Source organism: Thalassophryne amazonica, chromosome 7 (assembly GCF_902500255.1).
Source record: "Thalassophryne amazonica chromosome 7, fThaAma1.1, whole genome shotgun sequence".
In the NCBI taxonomy this organism is placed as follows: domain Eukaryota; kingdom Metazoa; phylum Chordata; class Actinopteri; order Batrachoidiformes; family Batrachoididae; genus Thalassophryne; species Thalassophryne amazonica.
Genome location: NC_047109.1, coordinates 36,251,133 through 36,273,383, shown reverse-complemented (window position 1 = coordinate 36,273,383; position 22,251 = coordinate 36,251,133). Strand labels below are relative to the sequence as shown.

At 39.3% G+C, this 22,251-nt stretch overlaps 1 protein-coding gene across 1 annotated transcript; it reads right to left on the bottom strand.

The window, feature by feature from the left end:
• Window positions 1-43: 43 nt before the first annotated feature.
• On the bottom strand, window positions 44-19,096 carry LOC117513786 (trypsin-like). The gene is made up of 6 exons (XM_034174015.1): window positions 18,988-19,096; window positions 18,395-18,551; window positions 1,940-2,038; window positions 755-918; window positions 530-666; window positions 44-448 (listed from the first exon to the last, which is right to left on the bottom strand). The coding sequence occupies exons 1-6, from the start codon at window positions 19,079-19,081 to the stop codon at window positions 296-298; spliced, it is 804 nt and encodes a 267-aa protein (XP_034029906.1). The 5' UTR covers window positions 19,082-19,096; the 3' UTR covers window positions 44-295.
• Window positions 19,097-22,251: the final 3,155 nt, after the last annotated feature.

Genomic DNA, 22,251 nt, shown 5'->3' with positions numbered 1-22,251 from the left:
GAATTTTCTGGTTCGGTGACTCAAGAACATACACAGAAACAAATTTAAATATATGTACCTGCTTTTATTTTGTAATTTTTGTGATGTGCTGAGTTCAGGTGTGTAAGAGAAAAGTCCGTCTGTGAGAGTTTGAAAATGCCTCGGACAGAAGATCCAAGAAGACGACAGAAATAAAAGAAGGATTAGAGATGTTAAAGGATGGAGCGTTGTTAGATTTGAGGAAAGTCGGAACAGGCAGTAATGACGAGCAGAGACATAAATGAATGAAGCACGGAGGAAAGAAAGGGTGTTTCCTTTATGAATATGCAGCCATGGTTTCATCGATCCAGGGCAGGAACTCGCACAGTTTGACGTAGACGCCAGGGTGATTGGGCTCAGCACAACCATAACCCCAAGACACTAACCCGTGGACCTCATTCAAACACACCAGAGGGCTTCCAGAGTCACCCTGACAAAAAAAAAAAGAGTGATTAATACCTCATTATCACATAAAATTTGAGTTCATGTTATCCATGCAGTGGACTCTCACATTGCATGAATCTTTGCCTCCTTCCAGGTATCCTGCACACATCATTCTGCGTGTGATCATGCCAGGATAGGATTTCTCGCATTCAGTTTCATCCAGTATGGGCATATCCAAACACTGCAGGCGGGTGGGCATGGGCACTGTAACAAAACAGGCACTTTAGAGGAAGCTGTTCACCTGCAGTGTTCAGATCACAGGGTAGCAGTGGTTTAAGTCAAATAAACCCACCCTCATTGTCCACAGCTATTTTACCCCAACCAGACACGGAGCAGACGAGTCCAGGGTACGGGCATCCTGTGGGCAAGGGGATGGGAGCAACTGCTTCTGTCGCCTCAATTGGGTGGAAGAGCTTGATCAGCATGATGTCATAATCTAGAGTCTGGTAGTCATAACTACACACACACAAAAAAAATTAGCTTTATGACATTTATTATTATTATTATTACGTACACCAAGAACATAATAAAATCATTGGAATTTATTTATTTGTCTGTCTGTCGTCTGTTAGCAGGATTACGTCTAAACTACTGAACAGATTTTGATGAATTTTCACCACAAATAGATATTAGGCCATAGAAGAATCCATTAAATTTTGGAGGTGATCCGGATACGAAATCTGGATCAAGTTTCACTTCATATAGGTTTAGGATTACTGTTAGCAGGATTACATCAAAACTACTGCATGGGTTTTAACAAAATTTTCAACACAGATAGATATTCGGGCATGGAAGACTCCGTTAAATTTTGGAGGTGATCCAGATCTAGATCTGGATTCTGAATCAAGATTCACTTTATATAGGCTTTGAAGGATTACATCAAAACTGCTTCATGGATTCTCACCAAATTTGCACCAGAGATACATATTAGAAACCAGATCCAGATCTGGATTCTGGCTCAAGATTCACTTTATATAGGCTTTGACAGATTACATCAAATCTGCTTCACGGATTCTCACCACATTTTCAACACAGATAGATATTAGGACATGGAAGACTCCATTCAATTTTGGAGGTGATCTGCATCTGAATCCGGATTCTGGATCAAAATTTCACTTTATATATGCTTTGAAGGATTACGTCCAAACTACTTCATGGTTTCTCACTAAATTTGCACCACAGATAAATATTCGGGCATGGAAGACTCCACTGAATTTTGGAGGTGATCTGGTGTAACAGTGTATTATTATTATTATTATTATTATTATTATTATTATTATTATTATCTTTGAACCTGTGTGATTGCAGATTACAGCACAATACAGTGAAATAAGTACAAATGTCAAAATGAAAGCATGACTCGTATTTCACTGTAGCAGTTTTTGTTCTCTTAAATGAAGGAAAGATCATAAAATGATCGATGAGAATTTCTTGTCCAGAAATAATTTCTCAAAAAAAAAAAAAAAAAAATCCTCACCTTGGGTGCCAGATGATGGTGTCAGTACGCATGAGCATCTCAGTACCCTCAAAGACTCGGGTATCATGTTCTCCCAGCATAATCTGCATGGCACTGGGGCTGACAGAGGACATAAATCACAGAAGGAAATCTTTAAACGTGCAAAGTGTACCTGTATACCAGCAGTTTAATCGTAATTCATTTTCATTCTGACGTCTCTATCTTGTGTATACTGTTACACGTTTGTTATTAGATTTAACACATGTCCTCCAAGGGAATTGAGGTTATACATGTCACTAACAGCTCATTTTAAATATTAATACGAGGTCTGTTAGAAAAGTATCCGACCTTTTTATTTTTGCGCATGAGGGTTCAAGCTTGTCTGACGCAATCACACGTGATTCAAATCCATATGGTTTTATAAAAAAATAATAAGGTTGGATACTTTTCTAACAGACCTCGTATAGATAACCACAAAGTTAACCCAGTAACATTAAACCCAAGTGTCACATTTTGTTGACACACATGTCCAAAATAATGGAGTTTGGTTGCATTCTTCTCTACAGTGCTCCCCCTACAGCTCAGGAGTACATATGTCCCAAAACTGTTGTAAAAAAACTCACACTTCTTTAACTTTCAGCTCTACCGTTCCAAGAAAGTCTGACCAAGGCTGACCTGTCTGTGACACATCACTCCGTCACACTGTTTATCTCTTTCTTGCTTCATCCAACAGTGTTTTTGTTTTTATCTTTTTTGTTGGCTCTGCCATGATTATGAACATGTAAGAAATAAAGCCTTTGTTAGCTTGTTCTTATAGCCGCTAGCTTGTCCATGCCTCGACAGAGTCGCGCCACCGCTAGCTTGGGGGAACAGGGACCTGCCGCAGCTTAAAAACTGCGCAGCCCCTGGAGGGGGGGGGAGGTGGCGTGAGCGGTGGCCGGGATGGGGTAAAGTGATGGGGGAGCAGGAAGGGAGGTAAAGGGAAAAAAATATGGAGCATGCTTCAGTCTTGTCCACGTGTAAGTCTGTCAGTTTATTGTCTTTGTGGGTTGAGATAAGAAGGAGCCGAATAATCTCACCAGAGCCTGAGGACATTCCTCTGGAGGTAAACATTGGGCAATTTGTCCTTGAGGCTGGATAAGCCTGAACAACCAAATCCCAATTATGAATTAAGAATATTCACCGGCCTCCGAAACGTTCAGCTTCAACTACAAGGCAAGCATCAGGTCCAAGGTGTCATCCAATTTGCATCTGAGTTCAAGATTCAATGCAGTCTGAGAATGCATTGCCTTGCCAACCTCATTAATCATGATGGACAAGTGAGGGGCCGTGGTTCTTGATGCCGCTCTTGCCAATTTTCCGGTATATCAGGGCAGCACATAAGCCAAAAAGTACCAGCCCTGCTACCAGGAGACCAAAAATGAATAAATCCTCAACGTCCTCAACGGAGAAAGGCACCAAGCATGCAACACACCAAGACCCCCAGGAGTCAAAGACATAGCCCGCAGGATACGTTCCATCTGGGCAGGTAGGATCCCCCGGTCCTGACCTTCTTGTAGAAAAAAATGGTGTCAATAGCGTTCAGAGACCAGCTGATCAATTCCATGGTTAGACCAATAGTAGTCCAATAGATCCAGTATCAAATATAATTTGAGGAATTCACAGTCTGGTGAAGTAGGGACTTGAGGGTTAAAGGCAGAGAACAGAGAGAACAGAGATAAGGGAGAGTGGAGGAGATGCGACCGCCCTCATCAGAGTCCCAAGCGTAACCCAAGCTTAGAAGAACAACTGTTAGGCTAAGAGCTAAGCACATTGTTCTGCAGGTTGTATGTGTCCGTAAATGCTAATAAAGCCAATTAATGAAACAAAGGCTGGATACTTCATGACAATGACCAACACAGAAGTAAACAAAATTTTCACACACTGGGGGTGTTTCTTGGCAATAGCAATCATGAGGTCATTTTGCCCATGAAAATTGTCGACTAACATACGTACAATTGTATGCAAAAGTTTGGGCACCCCTGATAATTTTCATGATTTTCTTTTATAAATCATTGGTTGTGTGGATCAGAAATTTCAGTTAAATATATCATATAGCAGATGAACACACTGATATTTGAGAAGTGAAATGAAGTTTCTAGTATTTACAGAAAGTGTACAATAATTATTTAAACAAAATTAGGCAGGTGCATAAATTTGGGATCCCTTGTCATTTTATTGATTTGAATATATTTAGCACTGATAACTGGAACACAAAATTGGTTTAGTAAACTCATTGACCCTTGACCTCCTTACACAGGTGGATCCAATCATGTGAAAGGGTATTTAAGGTGACCATTTGCAAATGTTTCTCCTCTTTGCATCTCTTCTGATGAGTGGCAACATGGCAGCCTCTAAACAACTCTCAAATGACCTGAAAATAAAGACTCATCATGGTTTAGGGGAAGGATACAAAAAGCTATCTCAGAGATTTCAGCTGTCAGTTTCTACTGTGAGGAACATAGTGAGGAAATGGAAGACCACAGGTCTTCCACTAGTTAAGGCCCGAAGTGGCAGGCCAAGAAAATCTCAGATAAGCTGGAGTGAAGGATGGTGAGAACAGTCATAGTCAACCCACAGACCTGCTCCATGATCTTGACCATGACCTACAACATGATCTTGCTGCAGATAGCGTCTCTGTGCATTGTTTAACTATACAGTGCACTTGGCACTCGGAGATGCTGTATGGGAGAGCAATGCAAAGGAAGCCTTTTCTGCATACACACCACAAACAGAGTCACTTGAGGTATGCTAAAGCACATTTGGACAAGTCAGCTTCATTTTGGAATAGGGTGCTGTGGACTGATGAAACTAAAATTCAGTTATTTGGACAATCACAAGGGGTGGTATGCATGGCTGAAAAAGAACACAGCATTCCAAGAAAAACACTTGTTACCTACAGTAAAATTTGAAAGTGGTTCCATCATGCTGTGTGGCTGTATGGCCAATGCAGGTACTGGGAAACTTGTTAAAGTTGAGGGTCACATGAATTCCAAATATAAGCAGATTCTTGAGAACTGGCTTGTTATTTCTGCAAAAGGAGGATCTACTAAATATTGTATTTTTTCTGTTGGGTGCCCAAATTTATGCACCTGCCTAATTTTGTTTAAATAATTATTGCACACTTTCTGTAAATCCTATAAACTTCATTCCACTTCTCAAATATCACTGTGTTTGTCTGTTATATGATATATTTAACTGAAATTGCTGATCCAGACAACCAATGATTTATAAAGGACAATCATGGAAATCATCAGGGGTGCCTAAACTTTTACATACAACTGTAATTCATAATTCATAATTTGTTTTATTGTGTAAAAATAGTATACATGATTTGCATATAATAACACATCATAACTGATAAAATCCAACATAATAAAAACTGTTATAACATGGTGGTGTTTCTGGTGGAGAAAAAACTATCATATCTATTTTTTTAAAACATTAACACTTGGTGAGAGTACCACTTCATTAGGAAGACTATTCCATAATTCTACAGTTCTGATGCTGAAAAAGTTTTTTTGTACATTTTTCCTTGCTCTCTTCACCTCCAGACTGATCTGGTGGCCTCTGAGGCCACCAGATGAATTCAAAGAAATTCTCATAATCAACATTCTCATAACCATTCAAAATTGTATACATTTCAATTAAGTCACCTCTAAGAAAGATCACGTAACTCAGGAACTAGCTTAGTAGCTCTCCATTGAACTTCTTCTAAGACTTTTTTTTAATCTTTTTCAAAATAAGGTGACCAGGCCTGCACACAGTATTCTAGGTGTGGGTGTATGAAGCTTTTATAGAGAATAAGTAAGGACTCCTTCTCTAAATAAGAAAAGGCTTTATGTAGCATTCCCAAAACACTGTTAGCCTTAGCAGCCAATACTGCAATATGCCTAAAAAAAGAAAACTTATTTTAAACTAGCACACCAAGATCCTTTTCTTCCGTAGCTGTTTCTAGAATTTTATCATTAATTGTATAATCATAACACAGGTTCTTTTTTCCCATATGAAGAACTTTGTATTTTTTTTCATTGAAACCGAGCAGCCAGTCACTTGACCATAATAGAAGATTATCTATATCTTTCTGAAGTTCGTCTCTATCAACTAAGGAGACTATGGGGTGATATATACCTTACTATCATCAGCAAAAATTTTACACCTCAAATTGATTACGGATGGCAGGTCATTAATAAATAAAAGAAACAATATCGGTCCAATGACCAACGGGGGACGCCACTAGTGACCTGCATCCAAGGTGACTGTGCTTCATTGATACAGACACATTGTCGCCTCTCCCTAAGAAAATCCTTGATCCAGTTACAAAGCGTGCCGCCAATACCACATTTTCTCAGGTTGTAAATCAATCTAGGATAAGGCACGGAATCAAACACTTTTTTGAAATCTAGGTAAAGGCCCCTTCACACATAGTACAGAAGTGGTTGAACTGCGCATGAAGCAGGAATCGTATGCAATATGTATAAAATCGTAGCTGCCAACGCCTCTTACACCTGTTGCTATAATTACTGCACACACCAGTGGCTGAAAGACAGAGTGTGCCCTGGGAGAGCACATTCGATCCCTCTCGCGGCAGGTGTCGGCCAAATTCCAGGTCACACACACGTACATCTACGCCCATCTACGTACCTCCGTGTTGATAACCATTTGTAAAAACCAGGCAGCTTTTGATGGCTTTCAGTTGAGTATCTGAGAAATTGTTTAACAGCTGGACATGTTCCAACTTGTCCTTAAGGCTTCCAACGGAGGTGTTTTTCCTGTGGCGGCGCACCGCGCCAGCTGCCTGCCGATGCGCCAATCCGTCCGCACGTCTTTCATTACAAAATCTCCTTTAACAGTGGAATGTCTGGATAATCTGCTGATCCCGACCTCTTCTGAAAGTTCTCTGTTCTCTCACGACGTCCTGGGTCAACAGAGGCTTAAATTTGGAGGTTTTCAGTTTGAAACAGGCTGGCGACGGCAGCTTGGAGTGATGTCCCACTCCATGGGAAGTCCTTAAAGCGACAGTAACACTCCATAATCTCTCATCAGCCGTTAAAATGTTCACCGAAAACCAGCTGAATTTTTCGAATGGTGTCCACTTCGATGTGCCTCACAGGTTCTGAAAAAATTTTGATCAAGCAAAGCACCAGTCTCTCAGGAAGTTGTCAGACAAAGGGATTCCGACGGGAGGGGTGGACCACTCCTCACTCAAAACCTGCCCACAGGCGAATGACGTAACCGACAGGCGTGAAAAAACTCTTGCATGCCCACGAGGGTTCAAGCTTGTCTGATGTAATCACACGTGATTCAAATCCATATAGTTTTTGAAAAAAATTAAAAAGGTCCATTACTTTTCTCTCATATATATATATATATATATATATATATATATATATATATATATATATATATATATATATATATATTTTTTTTTTTTTTTTTTTTTTTTTTTTTTTTTTGCTTTAGTTTTCTTAAGTCTGGTATTTACTGCAGTGATTTATTTTAACAAAGAAAAAACTCTGCCCAGAACTGACATGACACACAGGCAGACGCAGTTGGGACATTTATTATTTTGCTGTTCTGGTTTAATTTTGTGGGTCATTGAAAAAATACAGCACTTGGGCCAAAAAACATTTATGAACAGAATTTTATGTGGCGAAAAATAAAGATGTACAGTTGCAAAGACAGAGGTGGGAAACAGATTATCTGGCATCTATGTGAGCCAATCAGAAGCGCTCACTAAGGTGCTCTCAACCAGTGAAATGGAGGAACATGCTGCTGGATGTCCACCTCCTTTTCCATGTGACAGGAAGAGAAATACTTATGCTTTCGCATCAGTCACCAGTAATACCACTTATCTCTATAATAATAATTCTAATCTATAATATATACAGATCAGTGATCAGATCTGCTCTCTCTCTCTCTCTCTCTCTCTCTCTGATCGGCTGCTGTCTCTCTCTCTTTTCATGCAATAGACTGGAGACGACCAGAGAAACCCAGAAGTGAACTGTCCCCTGTGCGCCCCTCCCCTTTTTTCTTCCACCCACGGCTTCTCTCAGAGGCCAAACAGGGGCATCACCTGATGCCTACAGGGGGCGCCAATTTGCCAATTCGACGCACAGTAACATTTTACTGTGGAGATTTTTTTCTTTTTTTTTTTTAAGTGATAGTGCCCATAGTGCCGCCCCCACCATAAATGGCGCCCCGGGCTGTGACCCGCATCGCCCATACCAAAAACTGCCACTGTTACCAAGCATGTTAGTTCACTGTAATCATCACAATTATAGTCATATCTGAAGAGTTCTCTGTTACAAGACCTATCTACGGTTACATGAAAATCCAGCGATAGCACAATGTGGTCTGCTTTACCAATGGGGCAACAAATACTAACACTGCTTACACTAACACTGCTTACAAATCACTAAATCTAAACAGTTAGGGGTATTGGTTCCCCTTTGTCTAGTGGGTTCTAATACATTTTGGCACAGAAAGAGGTCACAAAGCTTATCATAGAAGCTTTGTGAGAAAGACATCACCTTCATTGACCATACACTTAGACCAATCAATATATGGCAAATTAAAGTCACCATTTATAAGTATTTTGCCCTTGCAGGTCTTGAAAGCAACATCAAATTGTTCTAATAATCTTGCATTATAATAATCACAGGCATCGCCCTTTCTATATACAACACAAAGAAGATTATCATTACCACACTTGTCCTTCATCCAAGTCCATAACTTATCTTTGCCATTCATATTGTTTACCTCTGTACATAGTTCAACCTCAGTGTGGTCTCTCACCCTAAGTATTACACCACCTCTAATCTCTGAGGTATCTTCACGTAAAAAATTTTAAACCAGGTATGTTTGAAAGACAATCAGGTATGTCACATTTTAACCATGTTTCCGTTCCAAATATAAAGTCAGGTTTAATCTCTTCAACACACATTCTGAATTCATCTATTTTACTTTGAAATCCTTGATTTTAAAGTCATCGAATGATCAAGCAAAATGTCATGATGTGTGGCTAAATCCTACGCTTGTGGAAGAGTCATGGCTGGTTGGTTGCTGCGTACAGTCCAGTTGTCCGTGACAGTTTTAATGTTCCTGATGATGAGGTTCTGTTCCCTGTTTTGTTTCCTCCTTTTCAACCTGTCGCGAGCTGCATGATCCAGTTCTCTCTGCATTAGAGTGAGGTCGAGATTTACAAACATGTTCTTGTGCTATGCAGTGGTTGATTCCCTGAGCAACTTGGCATGTGCCAAGAGTTGTCATTGAGCTTCAGCATGTCATCATTTCTGGCAGCACCCAACCTGAACACGCTCGTCAGCAGATACTTGAACATCGGAGACTGTCATACAAATTTGGTTATGTCGGCATCCTTTCTTTCTTGGCCAGTGGTTGCTCTACTCTCACCATCAGCATCTTCTGTCTCCAGGGCTGGTTCTGGTAGACCGTGGGCAATCACATTGTTTCCTTTTTTCAATTTCAGCTTCTTCTTTGAAGTGGTCCTAGACCACCTCCTTGATGACTGCTTTAACGTCTCTGTTCCCTTCCAGGATGGAAAGTCCCTTCTTTATGTCTGCAAGTTTACTAGCAAACTGGATTATACTCTTGTCACACTTATTGTAGAACCACCTGATTACATTTAGCAAATCATTGTCTTTGAGGGCTCTGTAATTCACTCTGTCAATGTTGCAACATGGTTTCTGATGGAACCAAGAGAAACAGCCTTCACACTGTATGCTGCATGTATCGTCAATTATCACCTGCCTGCATTCTCCACAGTGGGTATTGTCACTTACCGCATTTCTGCTTTGGTTTCTGCTGATAGTTGTTCTGTTACTATCAGAAGTTGTACCTGCATTTGCCAATTCTTCATTTGACGTTTCTGCATTGTTATGGATGCCATCTTGCCTATGCAGGCACTCAAAGTAACAGACTCCATCTGCGTTCAGTTTCCAATTTTTACCCCTCTTGCATTGGACACAGGTTCCTTTCTTGTCACCTGGCATGGTTCAGGTACACTTGTCTTGTAGCCATTTTCCATTGAAAGTATAGCCTCTGTGATTGGAGGTGCGAGCGAGCAGAGCTCAGTCCAGCAGGCATCTTTCTCCGCCAATCCCAAACTCAGCACTAAAACTTTCCAGCCATCTGTGCTGAAACGGTTTCCAGGTGTGGTGGCTTACCGTGGCTCAGTGGCCGGAGGCTGGGGCTGGGTGTCGGCTAATCTACAAGTTTAGCCGTCAATGTGAAATGGAGGTTAGATGGATAGTGTCGGACAACTAACTGTAGTCAACTAAGTAAGCTGAGTAGATTAAAAGATTAGACTGCTTTATGAAACCGGGACAAGGTCGGTTTCTCTGAAGTTGCGAGTCTGGTTTTCTGCTATGAGACCCCTGGAGGGGGGGCTTCTCTCCAAAAGCCAGTTATTCATCCATTACAGTATACTGCCAAACTCAAAAATTAAGGTCAAAAAGTTACTCAGTTCTCCTTTAAAGCAACAGGTGCAAAACGAAGTGCATTAAAATGTTTGTTTAGGATCATTACATTGAATTCTATTGAAATATAAAATATTCATTGAAATATAAAAACAAACTAACTAATATAATCAGAGCCAGCAAGAAATTATATTATACCAATCTATTAAATAATAATAAAAATGACACCAAGAGAATCTTGGAAATTCTTAACACTATAATCAAAAATAAGGTAAGAGGTAATTCTTATCCAAATTATTTTATTGATAAGAACAAGGACATCTATAATATGTATAACATAGTTAATGGTTTTAATAACTTCTTTGTTAATATTGGACCTGACTTGGCAGCAAAAATTCCCGATGGTTGTAACAAGGAGCAGGAATCACTCATAAAAATCAATCCAAACACAATGTTTCTCTCCAGTGTTAGTGAAGCCGAAATAATAGATATTGTTAATAAATGTAAAAATTAAAAATCAACTGACTGTTATGACATAGATATGAAGCTAGTAAAAACAATAATCAAAAGCATATCAAAACCCCTGACTCATATATGTAACTTGTCATTTCAAACTGGGACATTCCCGATCAAAATGAAGATGGCAAAAGTTATTCCACTATACAAAAATGGAAATAAACATATCTTCACAAACTACAGACCAGTCTGTCTACTTCCACAATTTTCCAAAATTTTAGAAAAGCTTTTTAACAACAGGTTAGGATCCTTTATAGAAAAATATAACATAATTAACGAATGTCAATATGGGTTTAGGTCTGGTAGGTCAACTTCACTTGCAATAATTGAAGCAATAGCAGAGATTACAAACACCTTAGATAGTAAAAACTATATAGTTGGAATATTCATTGATTTAAAGAAAGCGTTTGACACACTTAATCACTCAATTCTACTCAATAAATTGGAAAGATATGGTATCAGGGGAGTGGCTTGGAACTGGATTCAAAGCTATTTAACGGAGAGACATCAGTTTGTGCAGATGGGTGCATTTAAATCTGGGTGTTTGGGCATCCCTTGTGGGGTCCCACGGGGATCCATACTGGGTCCACATTTTTTTAATCTTTATATAAATGACATATTTAATGTGTCACAATTATTACAATTATTATTATTTGCAGATGATACCAATATATTCTATTCCAGTGATAACTATAGCAGACTTATTAATGTGGTAAATAGTGAATTAATTAAGCAGAAAACTTGGTTGAATATTACTAAATTATCCCTAAATATAAAAAAGACTAAAGTCACGTTTTTTGGAAATCATAATGTCAATTCTAATTTACCAATAAATATAGACGGTGTCGAAATAGATAAAGTGTCAGAAGTCAAATTTTTAGGGATAACCATCGATAGTAAATTAAGCTGGAAGTCTCATATCAGCCACATACATAAAAAAGTTTCCAAGAATGTCTCTATTATGTACAAAGCAAAATATTTTCTGGATCATAATGCATTATATTTATTGTATTGTTCTTTAATCTCTCCTTACTTAACATATTGTATAGAAATCTGGGGTAACAATTACAAAAGTTTGCTACATCCCCTCTGTATAATCCAAAAGCGGGCAATAAGAATCATCTATAAGGTAGGATATCTTGATCACACAAATAGTCTATTTTTGCAATCCAAATGGTTGAAAATGCCAGATCTGGTTAATTTTCACACTGCACAATTATTATATAAAGCCAGTAAAAACTCATTACCCAGTAATATTCTGAGTCTCTTCACCCAGAGAGAAGGAAGCTATAACTTGAAGGGATGTGGTAACTTTAAAGTCAAGGCAGTGAGAACTACCAGGAAAAGTTTCTGTGTGTCCGTGTGTGGCATTAAGCTGTGGAATAGTTTGGCACCTCAGCTCAAGCGATGTCCTAACATCCATCAATTCAAAAAAAGATAGAAAGAAATGGTTCTGTTGAAATACATGAATGAGGAGAGAGGTGCGTGATCGTCACGTCTTTTTAATTTATTTCTAGTTAATTTACCTTTGCTTTTTTGCCTTGTCAGCAATAGAAGGGGTCTCGCTAGGACACACAAACTTTCATAAAATACCTGGAATTATCCTGTACATCAATTTAATTATATATATCATAGCCATAATTGTAAACTATATTATAAAAAAAAATGATAATAATGATAATAAAATCTTACTATATGTTTGTTAATATAATAGATGTTAACATATTTGCATAATACCTGTTATTGCCGGTGTTGCAACCATGGTCAAAAGTATTATTTTTATACATCATGATCCTGTAGTTGAAATGCTAGTCAAATAGAAGTATGGTGATGATGGTAATAACTTAGAGAGAGGGGGAAACATGTACACTCAACAAAAATATAAACACAACACTTTTGGTTTTGCTCCCATTTTGTATGAGATTAACTCAAAGATCTAAAACTTTTTCCACATACACAATATCACCATTTCCCTCAAATATTGTTCACAAACCAGTCTAAATCTGTGATAGTGAGCACTTCTCCTTTGCTGAGATAATCCATCCCACCTCACAGGTGTGCCATATCAAGATGCTGATTAGACACCATGATTAGTGCACAGGTGTGCCTTAGACTGTCCACAATAAAAGGACACTCTGAAAGGTGCAGTTTTATCACACAGCACAATGCCACAGATGTCGCAAGATTTGAGGGAGCGTGCAATTGGCATGCTGACAGTAGGAATGTCAACCAGAGCTGTTGCTCGCGTATTGAATGTTCATTTCTCTACCATAAGCCGTCTCCAAAGGCGTTTCAGAGAATTTGGCAGTACATCCAACCAGCCTCACAACCGCAGACCATGTGTAACCACACCAGCCCAGGACCTCCACATCCAGCATGTTCACCTCCAAGATCGTCTGAGACCAGCCTCTCGGACAGCTGCTGGAACAAAAGGTTTGCATAACCAAAGAATTTCTGTAAAAAGTCTCAGAAACCGTCTCAGGGAAGCTCATCTGCATGCTCGTCGTCCTCATCGGGGTCTCGACCTGACTCCAGTTCGTCGTCGTAACCGGCTTGAGTGGGCAAATGCTCACATTCGCTGGCGTTTGGCACGTTGGAGAGGTGTTCTCTTCATGGATGAATCCCAGTTCACACTGTCCAGGGCAGATGGCAGACAGCGTGTGTGGCGTTGTGTGGGTGAGCGGTTTTCTGATGTCAATGTTGTGGATCGAGTGGCCCATGGTGGCGGTGGGGTTATGGTATGGGCAGGCGTCTGTTATGGATGAAGAACACAGGTGCATTTTATTGATGGCATTTTGAATGCACAGAGATACCGTGACGAGATCCTGAGGCCCATTGTTGTGCCATACATCCAAGAACATCACCTCATGTTGCAGCAGGATAATGCACGGCCCCATGTTGCAAGGATCTGTACACAATTCTTGGAAGCTGAAAATGTCCCAGTTCTTGCATGGCCGGCATACTCACCGGACATGTCACCCATTGAGCATGTTTGGGATGCTCTGGACCGGCGTATACGACAGCGTGTACCAGTTCCTGCCAATATCCAGCAACTTCGCACAGCCATTGAAGAGGAGTGGACCAACATTCCACAGGCCACAATTGACAACCTGATCAACTCTATGCGAAGGAGATGTGTTGCACTGCATGAGGCAAATGGTGGTCACACCAGATACTGACTGGTATCCCCCCTAATAAAACAAAACTGCACCTTTCAGAGTGGCCTTTTATTGTGGACAGTCTAAGGCACACCTGTGCACTAATCATGGTGTCTAATCAGCATCTTGATATGGCACACCTGTGAGGTGGGATGGATTATCTCAGCAAAGGAGAAGTGCTCACTATCACAGATTTAGACTGGTTTGTGAACAATATTTGAGGGAAATGGTGATATTGTGTATGTGGAAAAAGTTTTAGATCTTTGAGTTCATCTCATACAAAATGGGAGCAAAACCAAAAGTGTTGCGTTTATATTTTTGTTGAGTGTATATGTATGTATGTATATATGTATGTGTGTATGTGTGTATATATATATATATATATATATATATATATATATGTATATATGTGTATGTGTGTATGTGTATATGTGTCAATCAATCAATTTTTTTATATAGCGCCAAATCACAACAAACAGTTGCCCCAAGGTGCTTTATATTGTAAGGCAAGGCCATACAATAATTATGTAAAACCCCAACGGTCAAAACGACCCCCTGTGAGCAAGCACTTGGCGACAGTGGGAAGGAAAAACTCCCTTTTAACAGGAAGAAACCTCCAGCAGAACCAGGCTCAGGGAGGGGCAGTCTTCTGCTGGGACTGGTTGGGGCTGAGGGAGAGAACCAGGAAAAAGACATGCTGTGGAGGGGAGCAGAGATCGATCACTAATGATTAAATGCAGAGTGGTGCATACAGAGCAAAAAGAGAAAGAAACAGTGCATCATGGGAACCCCCCAGCAGTCTACGTCTATAGCAGCATAACTAAGGGATGGTTTAGGGTCACCTGATCCAGCCCTAACTATAAGCTTTAGCAAAAAGGAAAGTTTTAAGCCTAATCTTAAAAGTAGAGAGGGTGTCTGTCTCCCTGATCTGAATTGGGAGCTGGTTCCACAGGAGAGGAGCCTGAAAGCTGAAGGCTCTGCCTCCCATTCTACTCTTACAAACCCTAGGAACTACAAGTAAGCCTGCAGTCTGAGAGCGAAGCGCTCTATTGGGGTGATATGGTACTACGAGGTCCCTAAGATAAGATGGGACCTGATTATTCAAAACCTTATAAGTAAGAAGAAGAATTTTAAATTCTATTCTAGAATTAACAGGAAGCCAATGAAGAGAGGCCAATATGGGTGAGATATGCTCTCTCCTTCTAGTCCCCGTCAGTACTCTAGCTGCAGCATTTTGAATTAACTGAAGGCTTTTTAGGGAACTTTAGGACAACCTGATAATAATGAATTACAATAGTCCAGCCTAGAGGAATAAATGCATGAATTAGTTTTTTCAGCATCACTCTGAGACAAGACCTTTCTGATTTTAGAGATATTGCGTAAATGCAAAAAAGCAGTCCTACATATTTGTTTAATATGCGCTTTGAATGACATATCCTGATCAAAAATGACTCCAAGATTTCTCACAGTATTACTAGAGGTCAGGGTAATGCCATCCAGAATAGGATCTGGTTAGACACCATGTTTCTAAGATTTGTGGGGCCAAGTACAATAACTTCAGATTTATCTGAGTTTAAAAGCAGGAAATTAGAGGTCATCCATGTCTTTATGTCTGTAAGACAATCCTGCAGTTTAGCTAATTGGTGTGTGTCCTCTGGCTTCATGGATAGATAAAGCTGGGTATCATCTGCGTAACAATGAAAATTTAAGCAATACCGTCTAATAATACTGCCTAAGGGAAGCATGTATAAAGTGAATAAAATTGGTCCTAGCACAGAACCTTGTGGAACTCCATAATTAACTTTAGTCTGTGAAGAAGATTCCCCATTTACATGAACAAATTGTAATCTATTAGACAAATATGATTCAAATATAAATATGTGTATGTATAATATGTATGTATATGTGGGTGTGTATGTATGTATATATACATATATGTATATTTATGTTTACATTTATATAAATATGTACATATGTAAGTTTATTGATACATAAAAAGACTTTTCCTTTTCTTTCCTCCTTGTTTCCCCCTCTTACATCACTTACATCATTATCACCAGATCAGGGTCGGCAAGTGGGGGTCTGTTGCTCAAAGGTCTCCCCCTTCTGCCAGCAGACTCCAAAACCTTGTCTTTTAATGCAGAGCCTAGGACATTCAGCAAAGGGTGGACCTGTGTCAGGGGTGACCCCTCTCTGGCAGCAGGTTTACAAAATACTTTGCATCTTTTAATGCACCACGCACATGACAAATGGGGAAGGAGGGGAAGGGGAAAAAAAAGAAAAAAGAAAATAATAATGATAAATTAATAAAAAAGTTAAGGTAATTAAATTAATAAAATAAAATGAATGTAGCATAATTGTATATATGTATATGTATTATGTGTATACATGTGTGTATAGGTGATGTATGTGTGAATTTTGTGTATGTATGTTCGCATGTATGGTGTATATATATATATATATATAGAGAGAGAGAGAGAGAGAGAGAGAGAGAGAGAGAGAGAGAGAGAGAGAGAGAGAGACAGAATTACCATCGACACACACAAGAATAGTCCTTTTAAATAGTCATTTTCTGAGTAAATGTGGGGAATTTATTGACATATGAAAATGGCTTAAGGAATGACACCAGCAATATCAATAGCAATTAAAAAAAATGGTAGTAATAATAATAATAGAAATTAAAAAAAAAAAAAATTTTTTTGATTGACAATAATTATTGTCATTATTACTGTCTATTATGGTGGGAATTGTTTTTATCATTATTATTATTATTATTATTATAGATACTCATCACTAATATATGATATCAATTACATAGTAATAAAAAAGGAATATTGGTCACACTCGGTAGTCGTAATAACGTATGGGTGTTTGGGGGTGGGATTAAATAAGTTCGTCTTCATCCCACCCCTTTTCGGGTTAAGTGCGCGGGTATGTATGCGTGTATGTTTGTATCTCCTGTTCTTTTCAACCCAATGTGGGTAAATGTAGATGTCAAAGAAATGCTTATTTTGTAAAACTCAAAATAAATGATCAATCAGTCAATATGTATGTATATGTACGTGTATATGTGTGTGTATATATGTATATGCATATATGTAGTATGTATGTGTATATATGTATACATGTGTGTGTGTGTGTGTATGTATGTATATGTGTGCGTGTATATATATGTGTATATGTGTAGGGGTATCTATATGTATGTGTAGGTATAAATGTATGTATGTGTATATATATGTAGTGTATATTTATTTATGTGTTAGTGGGTATGTATATAGGTATATATGTGAGTGTGTATATGTGTGTGTATAAGTGTATATATGTATATAATGTGTGTGTATGTATGTACGTATACAGGTATATATGCACGGCCCAAGCAGAGGGTCACCCCCTAGAGCCTGGTCTGCTTGAGGTTTCTTCCTAAGAGGGAGTTTTTCCTCACCACAGTTGCCTAGTGCTTGCTCTGGGGGTCGGCAGGGTTAATATGGAGTGACTTGGGCCAAGTTTGCTGTGATTTGGCGCTTTATACATAACATACTTATACATGAATTGAAATGTAATTGAATATTGAAGTGTATGTCTGTGTTGATATGGAGTGTGTTGTGAATTTGTGTATATGTTGTTATGACTGTTATAATTGTTGGACTCATTCTAGCAGGGGTGGGTGTTGATAAGCTTTGCTTCTGCCCACACCCTTTCGGACTCACAGGCTTGTTTATATAACATTCATATTATTGGTATGTTTCTGTTCTTTCGGATTTGTGTGTGTGCCGAATAAATCCATTCATTCATTCATTCTATGTTGTTCTATGTCGATTCTGTTTTTTGCTTGTTTTTTGGCTACAAAATTTAATATGGTGTTTTAACAAGAACATCATGAAGAAAACAGGATGTAATATTGAAGAACTACACCAACCAGTATATCTTTGCGTTTGTCTGGCATGAAAAATGCTGTTCACCACTGGGCTGCACGTACATAACTGACCAAATATTCCAGGTCACTTGTCTTTATTGTTTTAATCAATGCTATTCACATGTTTATTACACTAAAAAACAAGGCAAAACTTGGAAAAGCTTTAAAAATTATAGTAATTTGTCATATTTTTTTCGTTTTCCTCAAACAATATTTATCATTGAATGTTTCAACTGATTTATAAATGTCTGTATATTGAGAGAAAAAATAAATTTTGTTTCACTTTCTTTCTTTCTTTCTTTCACTTTTGTCAGTGTACTTGTAAGTTTGAGATAAATATACAATCAGTAAAATAAAATATGAAGAATTGACATGCAACAGCTGACAGCAGAGTTTATCTGTTCATACGTACTTGTACCAACAGTGGGCGACAGAGAGTACCCACTGGTTGTTGATGAGCACCCCACCACAGAAGTGGTAACCATAATTGAGTGAGGCCATGTAAGGGCGAGAGTGGGGCACACACTCCTCCCCACCAATGATCCTTCCATCTTCACGAGGAACTGCCACTAGCAAACAAACAGAGGCACAGAATTTTACTTGCCAATGATCATTAAATCATGAATTCATTTCTGCCACTTATCCAGGTCCAGGGCATGATGGCAGCAGACCAAGCAGCTCAAGTTTTTTTTTTATGCAAAAAGTGTGCAAATCTGGAACACACATTCAACACATGTTTAGGTATCAGTTGCATCAATTCCCGAATTCACAGTAGTAATATTAATTGTTTGTAGTACTGGACTAAAACATAATACCTTAAACAAATCTTGCAGTCAAGTTAGTGTGCAGTTACAGTGTTCAAATACAGTAATTCCTGAGGATATCTAAACTATTAAAAAGTTTTAAAAGACTCGGTGGAGATGAACGGAATTGTAACCTTAACAAGATATAATGTATGTTTTTCCAAGTGTCTCTTGGTGTATGTATGCATGTCGGTGTGTTTACCAGCAGCTCCGGCAATCAGCAGCAGAGCCAGGAGTCTCATGATGTCTGGTGACAGGTGAATGATCGGGGGACATCTGGATGACTCTTGCTTCATATTTATATGCCGCCACCCTCGCTGTGGCTGCCCTGTTCTGCCGTCCTTTCTGCAGCGCTTCACAGTGCTTATCACAACCCCACTTTCATGTTTGCCTCCGTCTGTCCCTATCTTTGTTTATGTTGCTAACATAACTCATGTCTTGGCATGCACCAAGGTCTCAACACATTTAACACCTGGTTATGGGTCTCTATGATTCACACGTTGTTGTCAAGCTACAACTATCAATACAACCAATGGTGAAAATATTCAAATTAAAAAGGGGTTAAAAAAACCATGCAATATTTGCATTATTTTATTGTTTGTGTTTTCTCTTGAATAAGTAAATGAAAAATGCATATTGCAGCAGCAAGGTGATGTTTGTTTAACCTTGAACCTTGATTAATGGTCACAGAAATAACCCACCTGTTGTTTACAGGCAGAAAATTGAAACATACTTTTTTTCATTGCTGTATCTAACACTAGAATATAAAGATGCTTTAATTTGATTCTTTTCTAGCAAGTCAGAGTTTGACATTATTAATTAATTAATTAATTAATTAATTAATTGAGTGATTAATTAATTAATTGGCAGGAATATTATAACTACTCAACAAGTTGCTATGAAACCTGGTGGAAAGAAAATTTGACTTGGTCTGTACTACAACTCAGCTTATGAAAAAATACGCACAAAGTTGTGGATGTTTTAATTGTCCTCAATATTTTGTGAACATCAGTGTGTATAAATTTTCTCATGCTCCACCTCTTGAAATATATATATATATATATATATATATATACATACACACAAGGTCTATTAGAAAAGTATTCAACCTTATTATTTTTTTCAAAAACCATATGGATTTGAATCACGTGTGATTGCGTCAGCCAAGCTTGAACCTTTGTGCGCATGCGTGAGTTTTTTCACGCCTGTCAGTTGCGTCATTCGCCTGTGAGCAGGCTTTGAGTGAGGAGTGGTCCACCCCTCTCGTTGTTTTTTTCATTGTTTAGGAATGGCTCAGAGACTGCCGCTTTGCTTGATCAAAATTTTTTCAGAATCTGTGAGGGACATCAAAGTGGACACCATTCGAGAAATTCAGATGGTTTTTGGTGAAAATTTTATGGGCTTCAAAGAGATTACGGAGTGTTACTGTCGCTTTAAGGACGGCCCAGAGCGACTGGTGGTGCGCCGTGGTCCGAAGCCGCCATCGACAGGCTGAGCGACCATTTCATTCCTAAACAGATGGCTGTATGGATCCATGACCATCGTGTGCAATTTCTCTAGTTATCACAAGAGCTGGACATCAACCATTTTCCGTCAGATTTCACTTTTAACAAGAGATTTTTCATTTAAAGCTGAGTGGAGGCTTCGCGCGCCACGATGGATTCGCTACTGGAGCGAGACAAAACCACCTCCGTTTTGGTCTCACAGGACGGCTTTGAGATGGCATTCAGACAGCTGTCGGTGGTTTTTCCATCAAGTGATTATCCGAGAAATTGTGGCTGTGCCTGGACATGCCAGAACATGTCCCGTGAGGCTTCATCATGGCGTTGCTGTGCACCATGCGGCACCGCCGTGATGCGCGAAGCCTCCGCTCCTCTTTCCATGACAAAAACTGTAACAGTAGAATGTGCCGTTCATTTCCAAACTGGATGCTGTGTTTTATCCGGGATGTCATCTGGCTAGCACAGGAATTGTGAAAAGACATGGACATCAGCACTTTTTCGGCACATTGAGACAGACGTGCAGAGGAATTCCGCGCGTCGCGGAGGTGCCGCATGGCGCAAAGCAACGCCATGATGAAGCCTCACAGGACATGTTCTGGCATGTCCAGGCATATCCACAATTTCTCGGATAATCACTCGATGGAAAAACCACCGACAGCTGTCTGAACGCCATCTCAAAGCCGTCCTGTGAGACCAAAATGGAGGTGGTTTTGTCTCGCTCCAGTAGCGAATCCATCGTAACGCGCGAAGCCTCCGCTTGGCTTTCCATGACAAAATCTCTTGTTAAAAGTGAAATCTGACGGAAAATGGTTGATGTCCAGCTCTTGTGATAACCAGAGAAATTGCACACGATGGTCACGGATCCATACAGCCATCTGCTTAGAAATGAAATGGTCGCTCAGCCTGTCGATGGCGGCTTCGGAGCGCGGCGCACCACCAGTTGCTCTGGGCCATCCTTAAAGCGACAGTAACACTCCGTAATCTCTTTGAAGGCCATAAAATTTTCACCAAAAGCCATCTGAATTTCTCGAAGGGTGTCCACTTTGATGTTCCTCACAGTTTCTGAAAAAATTTTGATCAAGCAAAGTGGCAGTCTCTGAGCCATTCCTAAACAATGAAAAAAATGACGAGAGGGGTGGACCACTCCTCACTCAAAGCCTGCTCACAGGCGAATGACGCAACCGACAGGCGTGAAAAAACTCACGCACGAAGGTTCAAGATTGGCTGACGCAATCACACGTGATTCAAATCCATATGGTTTTTGAAAAAAATAATAAGGTCGGATACTTTTCTAATAGACCTTGTATATAAGCTCAAACGTTTACATACCCTAGAATTTTAGATTTTTGCTCGTTTTGTTTTTTTTTTGTTTTTTTTGTTGTTTTTGTTTTTGTTTTTTGTTTTTTTGCCATTTTTCATAGAAAATGAGAGAAACCTTTCAGAGAAACCTTTTTTCACTAATGGTTAGTGGTTGTGTGAAGCCATTTATTGTCAGACAACTGCGTTTACCACAGTTGAAGTCAATTTAATTGTAATGCAAAATTTGGATTAGATTACGATTATATTATTTAATCTAATCAGTTTTTTCATATGATTTAATCTAATCTAATCCAAAAACTTTCCATTTAATCCAAATTTTTGGATTAAGCATGTCTGACGTAAAAACATATGAATGAAATCCATATAGATTTTGAAAAAAATAAAAAGGACCTATACTTTATTGACAGACCTCGTAAATCCGAGCAGCTCATCAGCTGACCTGAAGAGGTGGATGCGCTCCTTTCCATCCGCGCAGATCAGCAGCCTCCGTGACGTGTGCGCGCTGACTGTGAATGAAGCCTGACACGGTTTATAACGAGTCAGACAAATGTCTCTACTTCAACTGGGATGTGCAGTTGTCATTAAACCACGAGAAAGATCTGATGTGCGCACCTCCATGCACCTCCAAAAGGATCCCCGCCAAA